General features: G+C 42.8%; 1 protein-coding gene and 2 long non-coding RNA genes across 6 annotated transcripts; 2 read left to right on the forward strand and 1 right to left on the reverse strand.

Moving 5' to 3' along the window:
• The first annotated feature begins 737 nt into the window (after nt 1-737).
• LOC117535581 lies at nt 738-1,470 on the forward strand. The gene is made up of 3 exons (XR_004567438.1): nt 738-810; nt 914-1,021; nt 1,129-1,470. It is a non-coding gene; the product is annotated as an uncharacterized LOC117535581 (long non-coding RNA).
• Nucleotides 1,471-1,837: 367 nt separating this feature from the next.
• On the reverse strand, nt 1,838-8,993 carry LOC117535578. The gene is made up of 2 exons (XR_004567436.1): nt 8,904-8,993; nt 1,838-2,743 (listed from the first exon to the last, which is right to left on the reverse strand). It is a non-coding gene; the product is annotated as an uncharacterized LOC117535578 (long non-coding RNA).
• Nucleotides 2,524-18,844, forward strand: LOC117535576 (target of EGR1 protein 1-like). Of its 4 annotated transcripts, none has more exons than XM_034200094.1 (3): nt 2,524-2,770; nt 17,343-17,709; nt 17,822-18,844. In XM_034200094.1, the coding sequence occupies exons 2-3, from the start codon at nt 17,659-17,661 to the stop codon at nt 18,611-18,613; spliced, it is 843 nt and encodes a 280-aa protein (XP_034055985.1). In that variant the 5' UTR covers nt 2,524-2,770; nt 17,343-17,658; the 3' UTR covers nt 18,614-18,844. The 4 variants fall into 4 exon arrangements, with proteins under 4 accessions (XP_034055985.1, XP_034055987.1, XP_034055988.1 ...); XM_034200096.1 differs by lacking the exon at nt 2,524-2,770 and having other exon boundaries at nt 17,357-17,536; nt 17,616-17,709; XM_034200095.1 differs by lacking the exon at nt 2,524-2,770 and having other exon boundaries at nt 17,367-17,519; nt 17,616-17,709.
• The last annotated feature ends 52 nt before the right edge of the window (nt 18,845-18,896 follow it).

Genomic DNA, 18,896 nt, shown 5'->3' on the forward strand with positions numbered 1-18,896 from the left:
AATATGCAAACATATTTCTGTGTTATTAAAGCTGGCTCTCTGTTTACATTCAGTTCACTTGTTCTTCTTCTCACAGGTGTTTTCAAACGTTGTGAAAGCCTGAGCTCACACTCCTCAACATGAACCTGACTGACTGTGATGATGCCTTCATGAACGAGAGAGCTCCACTGTACGTACAGGTATAGCAGTATGAGATTTCTTAAGCAACACTCTGAGTGTATTGGGATTTTTAATTGAAGTTCGGTGATGAATTATATTTGAATGCAACAACCTTACACTTCCAGATCTACCAGGAGCTGCTTCAGGCCCTGAGGACAACTCCTTTTACAACCGCTCTGTTCCAGACATTCTTCCTCCTCCTCCCAATCCTCACCTTCACCACCCCTCCTGCTCATCGCCAGAACTAAGAGTGCCCCACCCCATCTCAGCAACCACCACCAGTTTCCTGCCTGCAGCCACCGCCTCCATATGTAGATTCTGACAGACACTGCTGACAGCCAAACCTCCTCCTACAGCTTCTGCCAGTGCACCTGCGTCTACACACCTCTTGAAGCCAACTGCGGCTGAACCTCCACCCACAGCCTCTGTCAGCAACCTGAACCAGCACCTACACCTCTCGTACACTACTGCCATCCAAACCTCCACCTGTAACCTTTGCCAGCCGCCTGAAGACACCTCCTCCACCTGAAGATCCCCACAAAAAGCTGGGGTCAAACCTCCACCTTCCGCCTCTATAAGGAAACCTGCACAGATGTTATCCTACTGATATGGTTGGATCTAAGTGGAACAGCAACGACCAGAGAAACACTGGTAAATATGATCTTTGAGTAAACATGGGAAAATATATCTGTATAAAAATAGCATGCCTGGGCTGGGCTTCTGTTTATATTCTGTGCACTTCTTCTTCTCACAGGTGTTTCCATACGTTGTGTGAAAGACTGAGCACACACTCCTCAACATGAACCTGACTGATTGTGATGATGCCTTCATGAAACAGAAAGAGCTCCTCTTCCTCCCACTTGTACGTAGAGTATAGCAGTATGAGACATTAAGTCATGGGATTTTTGATGGAAGTTTGCTGATGAATGCTATTTTTAATGCAACACCTTTTCTTTGTGTTTTCTCCAGGCCTTGTTGGACTTCCAGATCAAGAGATGCTTCCTCCTCCCTATCGTGCACGTTCACCACCCTTCCTGCTCATTGCCAGGACTAAAAATGCCCCTCCCCATCTCTGCAACCACCAGCACTTTCTACGCATGCCGATTCATTGAAGGCCAAAGATTGCAGAGACGCTCCACCCGAGACTTCAGTGCCTTACTTTTCCAACAACGCCCCCTAATACGACGTCCAATGTGCTCTTTTAAGCCTCTGCACTGTTTTACAATAAATGAACTATTGTCTGCAACCATCTGATCAGTAATTTGAGACCAGAATAATTTGTATAAAACAGATCCTAAGGATATGATTGTTTTTGTGTGTTTAAGTTGAAGTGTGTTCCTTTGTCATGGTATATTAATTATTAGTCGCCACTTATTTAGGGTTTATATTAATACATTAATAACATTAACACATTCACTTTCTAGTAATTCATCATGTCGGAATTTCTTGAGCCAAATGTACAAAGACATCTGACACAAAATGTAATTACTGCAATTACGGCTATTTCAGCCAATACAACATTTCCACAATCTCATCTCAATATCAACAAGTATCATTGAAATGCGTATTAAATAAATAAAAAGCGTGTTGTTTCAATTTTCCAAAATAAAGTCTATTTTTCCTCTACATTTAAGGTGAATTCTAAATATGAACCAAATATACCAAGAGTCACAATATGTCAAAGCCAGACATTTAATTATATAATAGCCCACTATATATGTACAGTTGAAATAATACAGATAACATATTCACACCAATTAAACAATTAAACAAATGCTAAATAACTTCAATATGAAGTGGGGTTCAGAGATGATCAGGATATTCAAGAAACAGTTAACAAACAGAAAATGATTAAAGAATATTTTGTTAGAGATTGAAGAACATTGTTAGAGCAGCTTACGAAATAATAAGTCATGAAATGTGAAATTCAGTCATTTACACTATATAAAAGGAGAAATGATTGTGTGAAGTCAAACAGCTAATCGTAAATACAGCATGGCCCTTTTTCAATTGTTGCCACATTATATACACATCCAGTCTCTTTTAGGCAGCTTTTTGGACAGGAATAAAGACATTGTGTCCTAGCATTGCAAACTCTTATGTATAATGTCACCTATTTGTTCTGTCCCTTTCAAACATACATTGAATTTGAGATGGTCAGGTACTGGAATAGCACATACACTTTGAATAGTACAGTACGGTAAATCCAGGGAAATGTTCTTAACAGCAAATATATAAGAAACACATTGTAAACATGTATAGGAGCACATTTCAAGATTGTTAGGGCTTTAGACATTAGTCTGGTATATACAAAATATTACAACTATAACAACACATCCAAAGCAGCTCCAAATATAATTTCTGGCTGAAAGTGTCCCTCTCTATGGTTGTTGCTGGTATTGTCCCTCTGTGGCGGTGTAGAAGTCGTCCAGGACACTCTGCAGGTACTCGAAGGTGGGCCTGTCTTCAGGTTTGTGCTTCCAGCAGGACGTCATGATGGCGTAGAGCTCGTCAGGACAGCTGTCAGGCTGAGGCATCCTGTAGCCGCGCTGCACCGAGGAAATCACCTCTCCTTTGGTCATACCTGAGGAGAACACAGGCAGGCATGCAGGTGAGAATCTAGGATTGTTTAGAGCAGGGGTGTCCCAACTACGGCCCGGGGGCCAACTGCGGTCCGTTGTCCATTTTAAATTGGCCCTCAGCTAATTGTAAAAGCATAATGGAATATGGCCCACATCTGAAACTTGTGCTTTTCTTATATTGCACTTCTTAAATATATATGTATATGACACAGTAGTATTCTGTGTGTTCATGTAACCAATTTTCAAATAAATTCAGTCAATTAAAGTTGAAAACATTTTCTAACAAATCTTAGTTGATAAAAAAACGCCCAATAACTTACTTACATATCAAGTTTCAAATATACCTTTCCTCTTTCCCCTTATTATAAGCAATCTGAGGCTTCTGTTTTAAGAGATGAGTTGTCAACACTTTTTGTAACTAAATAAATGAAACCCGATGGAAAGCTGTGATGTAGGCGTTTTTTTCTCTTTAAGCATTTCAATTATCAAGAATAATTTACCTACATTTGATTGATTTTGCTAACTTATAACTTAACTTATGAGGCAATAAACCTCACCTCTGGTGGGGGGCCCAACCCTTTATATGCTTTTCTATATGTGGCCTTCAGTGAAAAAAGTTTGGACACCCCTGGTTTAGAGGGACAACACACATACTCTATATAGCCACGTAGTCATTAGCTTGAGTAAAGAATCACCAGTAGAGGACGGTAGATATTCAAAACACAATGACTCCAGTATTGTGGAAACCTCTTTTACTGTAGTCACCACGTTTGTCTTAGGCAAGGCAAGGCAAGGCAAGTTTATTTATATAGCACTTTCCAACACAAGGCAATTCAAAGTGCTTTACAAAAAATGAAAGAGATTAAGAAAATGGCATTTAAAATCAGTCATTAAAAAGAAAAGCTAATAAAATAAACATTAAAAGAAAAAATACATGGATAAAAGTTACAGTGCAATTAAACATTAAAAGAAAAATTACATGGATAAAAGTTACAGTGCAGTCTAAGATATGAATAGTTCAATTAAAAGCAGCGACAAAAAGAAAAGTCTTCAGCCTGGATTTAAAAGTAGTAAGAGTTGCAGCGGACCTGCAGGTTTCTGGGAGTTTGTTCCAGATATTTGGAGCATAATAACTGAACGCTGCTTTTCCATGTTTAGTTCTGACTCTGGGGACAGAAAGCTGACCAGTCCCTGAAGACCTGAGAGATCTGGATGGTTCATAATTTAGCAGGAGGTCAGAAATGTATTTTGGGCCTAAACCATTCAGTGCTTTATAAACCAGCAGCAGTATTTTGAAATCTATTCTTTGACACACAGGAAGCCAGTGTAAAGACTTCAGAACTGGAGTGATGTGATCCACTTTCTTAGTGTTAGTGAGGACTCGAGCAGCAGCGTTCTGAATTAGCTGCAGCTTCCTAATAGATTTTTTTAGTGAGACCTGTGAAGACACCATTGCAGTAGTCAAGTCTACTGAAGATAAAAGCATGGACAAGTTTTTCCAAATCCTGCTGTGACATTAGTCTTTTAATCCTAGATATATTCTTTAGGTGATAGTAGGCTGATTTAGTAACAGTTTTAATGTGACTGTTGAAACTCAGGTCAGAGTCCATGACTACACCTAGATTTCTGGCTTTATCTGTTGTTTTGAACATTGCACACTGAAGCTCAGCGCTAACTTTTATACGTTCTGCCTTGGCTCCAAAAAACCATTACCTCAGTTTTATCTTTGTTTAATTGGAGAAAGTTCTGACACATCCAGTCATTGATTTGTTCAATGCACTTACTCAGTGTTTGAATTGGAGCATAGTCTCCTGGTGAAATTGTTACGTACATTTGTGTGTCATCTGCATAGCTATGGTAACTTATTTTGTTGTTCTTCATTATCTGAGCCAGTGGTAGCATGTAGATGTTAAAGAGAAGAGGGCCCCAAGATGGAGCCTTGAGGAACCCCACATGTCATATTTGTCAACTCAGATGTGTATTTACCTATAGAAACAAAGTTGTTTCTGTCCTTTAAGTAGGATTCAAACCAATTCAGAACTGTTTCCGAAAGTCCCACCCAGTTCTCCAGTCGGTCTAGTAATATGCTGTGGTCAACAGTGTCAAACGCAGCACTGAGATCTAATAATACTAACACTGAAGTTCTGCCACTGTCTGTGTTTAAGTGGATGTCATTAAAGACCTTTACAAGAGCAGTCTCAGTGCTGTGGTTTGGACGAAAGCCTGACTGGAACACATCAAAACAGTTATTTAAATGCAAGAAATTACTCAACTGTTGAAAAACAACTTTTTCAATGATTTTACCTAGAAATGGGAGGTTTGATATGGGCCTGTAATTGTTCATTACTGAAGCATCTAGATTATTCTTTTTTAAGAGCGGTTTTAATGACTTGCAGTTTTCAGGGCCTGTGGAAAAATACCTGAGTGAAGAGATTTGTTTACTATATGAAGTAGATCTGAGGCCATGCAAGGCAAAACATCTTTGAAAAATCCTGTTGGAATAATATCAAGGCAGCAAGAGGAGGATTTCAGAAGTTGAATAATGTCCTCTAGGTTTTTATCATTAATCTGATGGAATTGTGTCATGATGTCTGAATTGATGTTAAGTGGAGATAGGGACACACATTTGCTGTTCCTGATGCAGAGGCACTGACTGCTTGTCTGATTTTCTGAATTTTGTCAGTGAAAAAGGAGGCAAAATCATTGCACGCCCTGGTGGATAGAAATTCAGAGGCTACTGACACTGGGGGGTTAGTTAGTCTGTTGACGGTAGCAAACAAGGCACGTGCGTTGTTTTTGTTTTTGGTAATGATGTCAGAGAAGAACGATTGTCGTGCGTTTTTCAATTCCAAATTATAAAGGCCAAGTCTCTCTTTATAGATTTCAAAGTGAACCTGGAGATTTGTTTTTCGCCACCTGCGTTCAGCTTTTCGACATTCTCTTTTTTTCTGTTTTCACGGTCATGGCCTTTCTCCATGGAGATATTTTCTTGCCAGACACTTCCTTTACCTTAGTTGGAGCAATGGCATCTATAACATTTTTAATTTTTGAATTAAAATGATCTACTAGCTCATTTACTGAGATGTTGGCAGGGGCAAGTGTGGAAGAGAAATTCTGAGTAAACATTTCCCTAGTATTTCAGTTAAATATCGCTTTGTGGTTACCTCTTTTTGAACATTTTTGTGAACAGAAATAGAGCTCTCAAAGAAAACACAGGAATGGTCAGAGAGTGCAACATCAGTCACCACAACCTTAGAGATATTCAGACCCTTTGAGATAATTAAGTCCAGAGTGTGCCCCTTATTGTGCGTGGGCTCCGTCACATGCTGAGTCAGTCCATAGCTATCAAGAACACAAAACAGTTCTTTAGCCCCTCTGTCCTGGGGGTTGTCAACATGGATGTTAAAATCACCAACAATGACTAGACGGTCAAAGTCAATACACACTATAGACAGCAGTTCAGTAAAGTCATCAAAAAAGCTTGCACAGTATTTGGGTGGTCTATAGATATTTAGGAACAGAGCTCGAGAGGAGCATTTCAGCCGAAGGGCCACATATTCAAAAGAATCAAAGTTTCCATACGATGTCTTCCTGCATTGAAGGGAATCATTGAACAGAATAGCAACTCCACCCCCTTTCTTATGCATTCTTTCCTGACTCATAAAACTAAAGTTGGGAGGGGTTGATTCGATAAGAACAGCTGCACTGTTATTTTGTTCAATCCAAGTTTCTGTTAAAAACATAAAATCGAGATTGTGCTCAGTGATTAAATCATTGATTAAAAATGTTTTTCCTGCCAAAGACCTGACATTTAATAAAGCTAGTTTAAGTTTGTTAAACACACTATCAGTCATGTTTTTTGTAACAAGCTGTGGCTGACATGGAATCACTGCTAAATTAGATACACTCACACAAACGTTTGAGCACTTCCTGTTTCTATGATTCACCGCTCTTAATCTATTACCTATCAACACAGATATCGGCAAAGCTACTGGCAGGCAGGGCCCCGACATGTCCTGGAAAGAGTTGAGAGTGCCATACGCCCTTGAGCCTGGACCCATCACATATCAGTAAGAGTTTGTTGTGTTTTGTACACACACATCCTTATCAGGCTTCGGAGACTGCAGAAGCCCCCTCGAAGGGAGGGGAGGTGGTCGACGTAGGCACGGTGATGGAGACGGGCTAGATGGTGCGGGGGGTAGAGGACATGCTGCCAGGGGGGGGAGGTGGTTGACGTAGGCGCGGTGATGAGGACAGGGGAGATGGTGCGCGTCTCCGCGGTGATTTTGGTGGGCGTCGTTGAGGAGCGGGGGTAAAGGACATGGTGCCAGCCCTGCGTATCGCCTTCGTTTGGTCTTTGAACTCCAGGAAGGAATCGGTGCCAACCCTCTGTATCTCCTTTGTGTGTTCATCGATCTCCAGGAGGGTGGGCTAGGGTGAAAGGGTGAACGGAGTATCCTCAAAGGCGTTGACAGGGGGGGGGGGGGCAGTGGAGACTCCTCCATGTGTCTCATATGGTCTCCCATAATCAGAACATTCCTCAGGCGGGTGCAGTGATAATTCTTCAGGGTTTTCTGCGTGATGTGTTGTGTCTTTCTCGTGTTTTGATTCCTCTTGCCGCTTGTCCTTGGCAGAGGGAACAGATTGATGACGCAGGCAGTTGAATATGTTAGAGATAAACAATTTCACTCCTGACTTGTTCAGGCAAACTCCATTTGCCTTGAAAAGATGTCTGCGATCCCAGAAAAAGTTAAAATTGTCAATAAAATGAACAGAATGGTCAGTACAGGCCGTTGAAAGCCAGGTGTTCAGTGCAAACAATCTGCTGAATCTCTCCACTCCTCTTCTGACTGGCGGTAGAGGGCCACTGATGAACACATCTGCATTTAGAGAGCTGGCAGTTTCCAACAAACATTTAAAGTCTTCTTTCAGCACTTCTGACTGTTGTTTCATAACATCATTTGTTCCAATGTGCAGTACCACATTCTTCACAATCGGATGTTCAGCCCCAATATGCAGGATCTTCTCAGCCAAGTCAGAGACCACATCCTTGGGAAAACAGAGTACTTTGGTGTTGTTCTTATTACACAGACCTTTTACATCTCTTACAGCAGAGTCACCCACAATCAGAGTTTCAGGCCCAGTCGTTAGCTTTCCCTCTAGCCTTTTACTTTTAGAGTAGCTATTGGTCCTTACCCTGCTGCGTGAAGAGGACAGGTTATCCAGGTCATCAGATCTCCGGTTCTCGGTCAGCGGAGCGTATCTGTTCTGGATTGGCACACTTGGTGGTTTAGGAGGATTGTTTGTAATTCTCCCTTTAGCAGCTGTCCACTGCTGTTTCCTAGTATGAATAGGGGTTGAATAGGCGCTCTTCCTGGGTGATAACAATGCAGGCCAGCCGGTCGCATCACAGATTTCGGAGCTCTGGGCTCTGCCTGTTATCCGTCCTCCCAAATCCCATGGAAGTGATTTACTCTTAGGCTTTGCACCCAGAGAGTTCCAGGGAGGACTATCACTTGTAGATGTATTACCCGGTACACAGCCCTCCTGTTCCTTGGAATCCTTGTAGCTGCTAACTAGCTGTGAGTTAGCATACCCTTCTCCATTACCTTGCAACACTGGTAAAGTCGTGTCATTCCCACGACATAGTCCATTCAATTCCACGTTAACTTCCAACCGTTGCATTTTCATTTCCAACACAGCCATCTTCTGTATAAGTTTCTGGAAGTCATCTGTAGAGAACGGAGGCATTTTGCTACCAACTAGCTTAAGCTAAATAGCAGTAGCCTACCAGGCTTTAGCTGTTGCTAGGCCACGCTATTGTAAGACTGACGTCGTCGTAAAAATGTTGAAATATGGCTGAAACCCTCATGAACTGTCCCAGTGATAAGTTAATGTCCAGGAGCCGCTGCTCGAAGTTTTCAGAGAATAAGAATAGGAAAATCAGCATAAAAAGTAAGCAGAGGCAAGAGCAAGCAGAAAAGCGTCTGCACTGTAAGAAAGATAAGGAGATAATCTTAGTCAAATTGTTCGTTATAAGTAAAGCTACGCAAGTTATTTAATGGTATTTTGTGCATTATTCAAAGATCATAACACTGTAGTTTAAAAAAAATTCAAATAATATAAGTAGTACAAATAGGCTACTTAGGTTTTTTTTTTTACCTGGGTAGGGGCATTTCCCGTATGTTATAATCTCATAGAGCAGAACTCCGAAGGACCAGATGTCTGACTTGATGGTGAAGGATCCGTAGTGTTTAGAGTTTTGAGAGGTCCTGATAATTTATTCCGGTAAATTATTCTGACCTCCTAATTGACCTTTCCGAAGATTATTGAGTCTATGTAAATTTGCTGCTTGGCTCAGATCCACCAACGTCAGCAAGATCTCACCTCTTCCTAACCCCCCCGAAGAACCAGGTTCAATTAACTGCTGTTTCAATTCAGACAACTCTTTTTTAATCTGTTTAAGCGATCCCGAAGGATTTTGATATCAGTAAATGGAGTGTGCTCCTACCTAAGTGTGTGTGGCAGGGTGCAGTCTTACCTTTGACGCAGGAGAGGAGGGCACAGGTGTCTTTTAAAAGATCCCAATCCAACAGGTGGGATTCAGTTTATTTGAAGAAAAATAGGTCCAAACTAATACAGGGTTTTTACCTTCTCTCTCACAACATTATAATCATCCTAACAAAAAACCGTGCTGTGATCATGTTCAAATGAAACTTTAATTCACAGTCTTACATTTATTACCAAAATGTTTTAATTCCAACTGCCCATTTCAGTTGTGACATTTTAAAATTCTCCCGATAGAATTTAGAGGTATTTCCTCGTAAAAAGACCGGTGACAATAAAAAGCGCATTCAACTTTTCCATTTCACCAACTCAATTCACATCAGTTTCATACCGTTTTTCCGACACAGACGGCGGATTAACACTCAAAAACCCATACCTGTCCGCCAAGAGTTCGAAGGAAGGTCCTTACAGGTCGCGGTATTTATAATTTTCAAACACTTTTTCCGACACAGACGGCGGATTAACCTTTCAAAAACACATTCCCATCCGCCAAGAGTTCGAAGGAAGGTCCTTACAGGTCGCGGTTATAATATTCACAAACACATCTTCCGACAAAGACGGCGGATTAACCTGTCAAAAACACATACCCATCCGCCAAGAGTTCGAAGGAAGGTCCTTACAGGTCGCGGTTATAATATTCACCAACACATCTCTCATCAAATCATTCCACTCAGCCAACAAATGAAAGCTTTAGCGCAAGTTCAATAAGGAAGACCTAACTCGAGTCACTCACACGTCACTCTATGGCTCCCTTCCCCCCTCATTAAATACGAGGGCGTCACCCCTCAGCAGCCAATCGCTGCACATGCTAAATGCCTTAAATACCTGCTCTTCCTCCCTGTCAGTTGTCATTGCAGATGATCACACGCAATGGTAGTTGCAATACAATACTGCTTCTCGTGAGAAAAACCGTAAGAAACAACTAGCTCAAGATGTCCAACTCGGACAATTCGGAACACGAACCTTCTCTGGAAGTCTCCGATCCCGGTTCGGCTCCCCACAGCGGCTTATCAACAGAGGAAGACTTCCTCATCGCCCGGCTCCTGCAGCAGGGCTTTCCCACAGCCCCAGGCCTCACTCTCTCTCAGCGGCGATAGCTCTCGGACCAGGTCTCCAGCGTAGCTCCCCAGTCCGGGGCAGCAGCTCCAGCCAGCTTCCCAGAGAGCAGGACGAGGCCGCAGCCGCGGAGGTAAAAAAGGGCAGGAAGTCGAGCCCTCCAGGATCCCGTCCCCCTCCAAAAAATCCACCCCTTCTCAGGCTCGCCAGTCCGGGAGCGTCACACACCCCTATGGAGAGTAGCGCGGCCGGCTCCCTGCAATCCCTGGCTAGCTCCATGATAGCTATCGATGCTCGCCTCCAGGCTCTGGAAGACTCCGCCACAGGAGCTTCAACTTCCGTTGCACTCAGGTACTAGTTTTAACGAAAACGTTTGCACTCGACCTTACACAGGGTTGGGTTGTAACGGAATACATGTAACGGTGTTACGTAATCGGAAGAAAAAAGAAAGAAAAACAAAATCAGTATATTCAGCTGGCGTTACATTTGAAAAACGAGTAAACTGAGTGCAGTTACTTTCGTAAACCTGAAGTGAATACTTATTGGAATTATTGGTGGAAAGTTTCCTCACAATGTAATATTCATTACCAGCAGAACCGTGTGCACAGCGCTGCAGCGTATCTGCGAGCGAGAGATGCAGCGTGTCCGTGAGGCCCCGCCCCGCACGCAGATGAGAGAGAGAGAGAGAGTTCTCTTTCAAAACATATTGGAAGGTAGAAACGGAGATGTTTAGATAAAACGTGGAAGATAACGTTTATGTAGCATTTATTTATTGTCGAAATGATGACATTCATAACGGGATCAAATCTAACTGAATGGCCCTGCTGCTGCCGAATGCATGGGGCAAGTAACTGGGAAAAGTTTTAAAAGTGATTACATCGTTTCAGATAATAAATAATAATGATAATGTATTATATTTAGGGGCGCCTTTCAAAGCACCCAAGGACACCTTACAATGCATAAACTTTTCCAAGGAAAGGTTTTAAGACCGTACAAAGAATGCATTCTGGGTGAGTTTTTCTTTTTATGTGCAGTGCAGATGAGAGAGCTGTCAAGAATGACACTAAAATGTTGTGTTCGTGCTCTTCATAAGCCATTAAAACAGTAAAATACGTGTCTCCCGTTCACCAAAACATACCCATCTGTCATGGAAAAGAAAGTATTCTGAAGAGGAAAAGATAGAAGGAAAAGGAGAAAAGAAAAGATAAAAAGAAGAGGAGGGAGGAAGAAAAAGAAGAGGAAAGGAAGTATTCTAAAAGTAATCTGCCACCGGTACCGGCGGGATCGTGGTTAGTTTCCGATGCGCAGAAGAAAAATCTGGCCCACCCTATATTTTTACAGGCCCACCCTAAAGTAAATGTCTGCCTACGCTACTGGTCCGCACAGCAGCAACAACCAATCACATGGATCTCTTGCCCCCGACACACAAAGCAATAGCAATGTTAAAACTAAGTAAACTGGAAAAAAAAAAAAAAAAAAATCCCCAACAGGCGAAAACCTACCAGTTTCACCCACTGTCTCTGCCTCGCTCCTCTGGTTTGTATCCCGGTAGATGAACAGAGACTGATCATACAGCACCGGGCGATTCACTACCGCCATAATGAATTTTCCCTCACATTTTTGGAATATGAGGAATTACCTGCGTAGTCTCTCCCAACATACACGCGGTCTGATTGGCTAGCGCTCGTACCGGCAGATTTGCATAAACGGGATTTCATTGGCTGACGCTTCTGCGGAGGCGCCAAAAGTTGAACATTGCTCAACTTTTTGAAGCGAGCAACGCCAGCAAACGCTCCACGTCGCTTCCCAAAATACAGTTCTACTAAAAGTGACGTCACCCCATTCAAAGTGAATGGGCAGAAGCGTTTGGAAGCTGTAACGCACGCCACCGTGTGGACGGGCCGTCACAGTGGCTCTGCGCCAGAAACATCAACAAATAAATAAATAACTAAAAAAATAAATAAAAAAAAAACATTCTGGAATATCACCCCTCCACTCCCATTAACATCCCTCAGCTAGCAGCTGCGCTATCTACAGATTCCGTGTTTGTTGACTATCTCCCGTCAGGGCTCTCCCAAGGCTTCAGGGTAGGGGTCCTCCCATCTCCCACAGTGACTTTCGTAGCAAGAAACTTACAGTCAGCCGCTAAAGAACCCAACATAGTTTCCCAGCTCATCGACAAAGAACTTCTCAAAGGATATATAATCGGTCCTTTTAGCTCCTCCCCCTTCTCAGTGTTCCGTTCAAATCCCATCGGAATAGCCACACGTAAATAAAAGGCTGATTTTCGATCTGTCCGCTCCCTGCTCCGGCCCATTCTGCAGCGTCAATAGCATCATCCCTCCAGATCAGTTCTCCCTTCACCATGCCTCAGTGGATAATGCAATAAAGATGATCAAGTTCACAGGGCACGGAGCTCGGCTCTCCAAAGCGGACATTACCGATGCCTTCAAATCATCCCCATTCATCCGTCTCAGTGGAACTTGTTCGGTATTAAGTGGGAGTCCAAACTCTATCTTCGCGTTCGCCTGACCTTCGGGTGCAGAAGCAGCCCCTGCATCTTCAATTCCTTCTCGGAAGCGCTCTATTGGATCCTGCTGAACATCGTCAGAATCCCCTCCGTCCTTCACCTACCGGACGACTTCCTCCCCATAAACCCGCCACAGGACAGCTCAGGGATCTCACTGGCCAAGCTTAAACACTGCTTCAGGAGTGAGGTGTCCCTCTCTCCAAAGAGAAAACGTTAGGTCCCGTCACACGCTTAGAGTTCTTAGGCATCATCCTCGACTCCATAGACATGAAGGCGTCTCTCCCCTCAGACAAATCGCAGCGCATCCAGGACATCACCAAGTCATACTGCGAGCAACAAGTTATCACAAAACAACAGTCGCTCTCCCTTCTCGTACACCTCAACTTCGCCATGCACGTCATCCCCCAGGGGCGCTCGTTCATCTCCCGCCTCCTGGACGCAGCATCAGCGGTCGATAACCTCCATGACTGCGTTTTCTTAGACGAAGGCTGCCGCTCAGACCTTCGGTTCTGGTCCCTCCTGCTCGCCCACTGGAATGGAATTACTTTATTTTACGATGGCCTCGTGCGTTCCTCTGACTCAATGAGGTCTTCACGGATGCCGCCCATCCATGGGTTTTGGGGGGTTTCTTCCAGGGAGAGTGGTTCGCAGAGTCATGGCCCCGTCAATTTCTACCTCAAGCAAGTTCTCACTAAATCCAGCCTATCACCCATATCATACCCGGGGCATTCCTTCAGGATAGGTGCAGCCACCTCTGCTGCTAATCAAGGTCTCTCTACCTCATCCCTACAACAACTAGGACGGTGGTCCTCCTCCGCCTTCACAACCTTCATTCGTCCGGACATCAGCGCCGTACGGGCTTCCCAAGATCTCTCAGACCCTAACTATGGTAGTTATACATATAACTGGTGGTGGCTCAAACACATTCACAAGTATACATGTCTCACTAAGGTTCCCGATATTCAAAACTGCATTCCTGTCCTAATTCCGCGGGCCCCGCCCACAGGGAATAATGTCTCGTCTCACGCTGCAACCACATGTAACGGGCTTCATCTCCGGCACACAGGTATTTCATTCCCAGGCCTTGCTCAAACGTATCAGTGTAAAATGTATTTCCTGCAGTCCGCGTGGACTCGGGCCACCGTACACTCCGGTGTCAGTTACAAAACAAAGGAAAAAGAAAGAAAGAGTAAAGAAAAAGATATATATATATATATATATATATATATATATATATATATATATATATATATATAGCCTGCGAAGTCAGGCGTGGCGGAAGGCCACCGTACACTCCGGTGTCAGTTACAAAACAAAGGAAAAAGAAAGAAAGAAAAAGATATATATATATATATATATATATATATATATATATATATAGCCTGCGAAGTCAGGCGTGGCGGAAGGCCACCGTACACTTCGGTGCCAGTTACAAAACAAAGGAAAAAGAAATGAAGAGTAAAGATATATATATATATATATATATATATATATAGCCTGCGAAGTCAGGCGTGGCGGAAGGCCACCGTACACTTCGGTGTCGTAGCGGAAGGCTACCGTACACTTCGGTGTCGTGGACGTTGGGCCACCGTTACAAAACGAAACCGCTCGCTCCTCGGCGTAGTCAAGCCCTGCTGGCCAGGCATGCGACCCGCAGGTCGTTTTCAGGTAAGACCGGCACTGATTTCGGCAGTCAGAGTCTCAGCATGACCAGTAAGCTCCGGCAGTGATTCCGGCACAGTGTCGCTCATATACGTGTTAATCTATTATCTCTCCTTCCCAGATCACCAGTCACCCCACAAGGTAAGCAACTCAGTTCATCTCAGTATTCATACTTCACTGGTTTTGGGGATTTCATCGGAGCGGTGCTTTCCCTCCTGAATGATTATCCTGCAAACCGGGGCCTAATCGCCAAACACCATTACATTCTCCTGTTGTATTATCATGGCAATCATTTCATTCATATGACGTGTAAACAATAAATATGTAATTCTTACATCACGTCTCTCCGGTTTGAAATGAAAGCTTTAGCGCAAGTTCAATAAGGAAGACCTAACTCGAGTCACTCACACGTCACTCTATGGCTCCCTTCCCCCCTCATTAAATACGAGGGCGTCACCCCTCAGCAGCCAATCGCTGCACATGCTAAATGCCTTAAATGCCTGCTCTTCCTCCCTGTCAGTTGTCATTGCAGATGATCACACGCAACCCGCCTCCACCCCTCTCGCCTCCTGTCTCCTTCAGGACAAAGCTAAACCTTCCTCCTTCAGACCGGTCTCACCTACTCATCACCACCACCACCAGTGTCTAGACCCCGGGGATTTCATCGGAGCGGTGCTTTCCCTCCTGAATGATTATCCTGCAAACCGGGGCCTAATCGCCAAACACCATTACATTCTCCTGTTGTATTATCATGGCAATCATTTCATTCATATGACGTGTAAACAATAAATATGTAATTCTTACATCACGTCTCTCCGGTTTGAACCAAGAAAATCGAGAGATATTTACCCCGTTCTGACAGAACCAATACCGAGAGCTAGTTACCCAGCTCTGAAGCACACAGCCTACCGGGAGAGAGTCTACCAGGGGTCACCCCCCCTCTCTCGCGCTCTCTCAAAAAACCAGTCTCTTTATGCTAAAAAAACTGGATCGAAAACCCAAAAAAACAAAACTCCTCCTCTCATGTTAGGGTGAAAAGGACATGAACTCTCTTTGGCCTCTTAATGTGTCTCCTTAGTGTGAAGCCCCCCCCCCCCCTGTGGACTGCTGCCAGAGGAGAGGAAGAAAACTCAACCTAAACATACCACTTTGTTTTGTTTATACTGTAACTATAGAAAACCTAAAATATGAAGCATTTTCATTGTGGGTTATACAATAATATAATTGATTATATTTGATTATAACTAACTTTCGTTTTTAAGTATTAAACATACTATGAAAACTCACAACACCCTCTTTTCAAAACGCAAAGTTATCAAAATAACAACAGAAAAAATTGTAAGCATAGATACATATTCAAAAACCGTCAAGAAGCATTCTCATTATGGGTTTATACAAGAATATGATTGATCATGTATGATTTATAATTAACTTTCGTTTTTTAAGTATTCACTTCATACCATGATCTCAATTAACTTTCGTTTTAAGTATTCACTTCATATGAAGATCTCAACACTAGTTGATGGCCTCTGGAGCCGTCCACTTGATGGGGAATTTGGCTCCTGAGCATGACATGGTAAAAAACATTAAATATGCCGTTCATTTAGTATCTAACAAAACCAGCTGCTTGACATGATCATTGGCTCAGTGGCTTTTGTGCTACCATGAACATACTGTAGGAGAAAATCAAACTCTTCAAAACCATTGACCATTAATCCAGTAAGACAATTTTGGCAAGATTAAATTGTATCTTTTTAATCTTCCATAACCAATCATTACTGAATTTTCTATGAAAATTGTTGTTACAAAATGCAAAACACATGAAGTTACACTATCAATGTGTGTAAAATCGTTTTTTGCAGATAAGTGCATAAGATGTCACTGAAATAAAAAAATATTTGAAATGCCAAATGATTTGCTCTCATCATAATTGCTTTTGCCATTAGTTGTTTACATCTGAAAATGTTTTAACCTTACTGCACTGATCAGCTTAGTGATAGACAGTCATAGCCTACTAGGCCAAGGAGTTGGTAGAGTATGGCCATAAAACTGCAAATCTATGCTAAAGGTCACAACTAATAAACGCCATTAATTCTGCTTACAGTAAAAGCCTGTGAATGGTGGCTCTTGTATGTTCAGGAAACTGACACTGAAAAACATTAAATATGCCGTTAATTTAGTATCTAAATTCAAATCAAATTCATCTGCTGAATGGAAAAAAACTCCATATTTCCACGTGTATGACCCATACTGCAATGGAATATGTAAATGAAGGTCAGAATAAAAACCTGCGTTTATTTGTAATGTTCCTATGAAGGGAGTTTCAGTGTTTCCTGGTTCCAGGTCAGTAATCATCAGGTTTATGATGACACATAGATACATTTTCACACACTAGACTGGTGTTAGTATGAAAGGAGAAAGAATGGTTTAAACCTATGTTGGTCACTGAGTGGTTTATTTTAGCTTGAAAAAGTAGAGGAACTGGCAACTGAAACCAAAAGTCTGGCTCTTGAAACACACATAGTTCATCAATTCTACTTCGATTTTTATTTTAGGTTTTTCAAAAGTATCCCCCTGGGAGTCAGCTAAATACTGAAAAATAACAATGGACATTCAAACAGAAAAAGTATACCCTCTCTGGCAGAGTATTCGTCGTCCTCTATAACTCTTGCCAGTCCAAAGTCAGCGATTTTGCAGAGCAGACTCTCTGACACCAGGACATTGGCTGCTCTCAGGTCTCTGTGGATATATTTCTTATCCTCTATATACGCCATGCCCTCTGACAGATCACTGCGGTCAAACCTCCACCTTCAGCCACCTGAAGAAGACCACTCCCCCTGAAGATCCCCACAGAAAGCTGTGGCCAAACCTCCACCTACAGCCTCTATAAGGAAACCTGCACAGATGTTATCCTACTGCCATGTGGAGACCTGAGTGGAACAGCAAGGACCAGAGAAACACACGCAGATATAGTCCTTCAGTTAATATGCAAACATATTTCTGTGTTATTAAAGCTGGCTCTCTGTTTACATTCTGTTCACTTGTTCTTCTTCTCACAGGTGTTTTCAAACGTTGTGAAAGACTGAGCTCACACTCCTCAACATGAACCTGACTGACTGTGATGATGCCTTCATGAAACGAGAGAGCTCCACTGTACGTACAGTATAGCAGTATGATATTTCTTAACAACACTCTGAGTGTATTGGGATTTTTAATGGAAGTTCGGTGATGAATTATATTTGAATGCAACACCTTACACTTCCAGATCTACCAGGAGCTGCTTCAGGGCCCTGAGGACAACTCCTTTTACAACAGCTCTGTTCCAGAGATGCTTCCTCCTCCTCCACATCCTCCACCTTCACCACCCCTCCTGCTCATCGCCAGAACTAAGAGTGCCCCAGCCCATCTCAGCAACCACCACCAGTTTCTCCTGCAGCCACCGCCTAAGAGGAAGAGACATAAAGAAAAAAGGAAAGGTAAAGGCGAGGCAGCGGAAGACGGTGCCCCTCAACACAAAATCCCCCACATGGCGGTGGATCTGCAAGAAACGCCAGATGAGAAGCAAGGGGCCGAGTCATCCTCAGAAAAAGGGTCTCTAATGGACACCCAACAGAATGAACGAGAGAAAACAGACATCGAGGGGAACGGAGTGAGCCAAGACAACACACTTGAAATAACACCCACTACTGATGACAACGCAAAAACCAACACAAATGGTGGTGAAGAAAGCAGAACAAAAGATGGAGGAAGTGAAAAATTAAGCGAGAAATCGTCCAAGACTGAGCAGAAGAAGAACGCCGACTCAGGATCGCACCGTGCCGGGTTCGACGCCTTTATGACGGGATACATTTTTGCCCATTCATGTACCCTGAACAAGAAGAAAGGAGTGGAAGCTGTAGGGAAGGAGGAGGAAGAGGAGTCCTGGGTTCCTTCGTGTCTCAATAAGGTCTACCTCAGCGGTAAATCTGCTCCTCTCAACGTGGTTAAAAGCACCTTCTCCAAATCATCCAAGGCCCATGTGGCGAAGATGGAGATGGTTTGGGGAAAGAAAGTGTAGTGTCCACACTTGAACACAGTATTTAAGTGTTTATATTAGGGCTGCAACTAATTATTATTTTAATTAGTAATCTGCAGATTACTTTTACGATAAACTGTTTGTTCAATAAATTGTCCAAAAATAATAAAAAAGGAACAACCTCAAAAGACTCAAAGTCCAAGTGATTCAATGTTTTGTTGAGTCCAAACCTATGGTCCAAACCCAAAGATGTTGACTTTAATATAATATTTAACAGAGAAAAGCCAAGATCTAAAAACTGCATTTTCTGGCATTTTTTCCATGG

This window comes from Gymnodraco acuticeps, unplaced genomic scaffold, assembly GCF_902827175.1.
Source record: "Gymnodraco acuticeps unplaced genomic scaffold, fGymAcu1.1, whole genome shotgun sequence".
Classification (NCBI taxonomy): Eukaryota; Metazoa; Chordata; class Actinopteri; order Perciformes; family Bathydraconidae; genus Gymnodraco; species Gymnodraco acuticeps.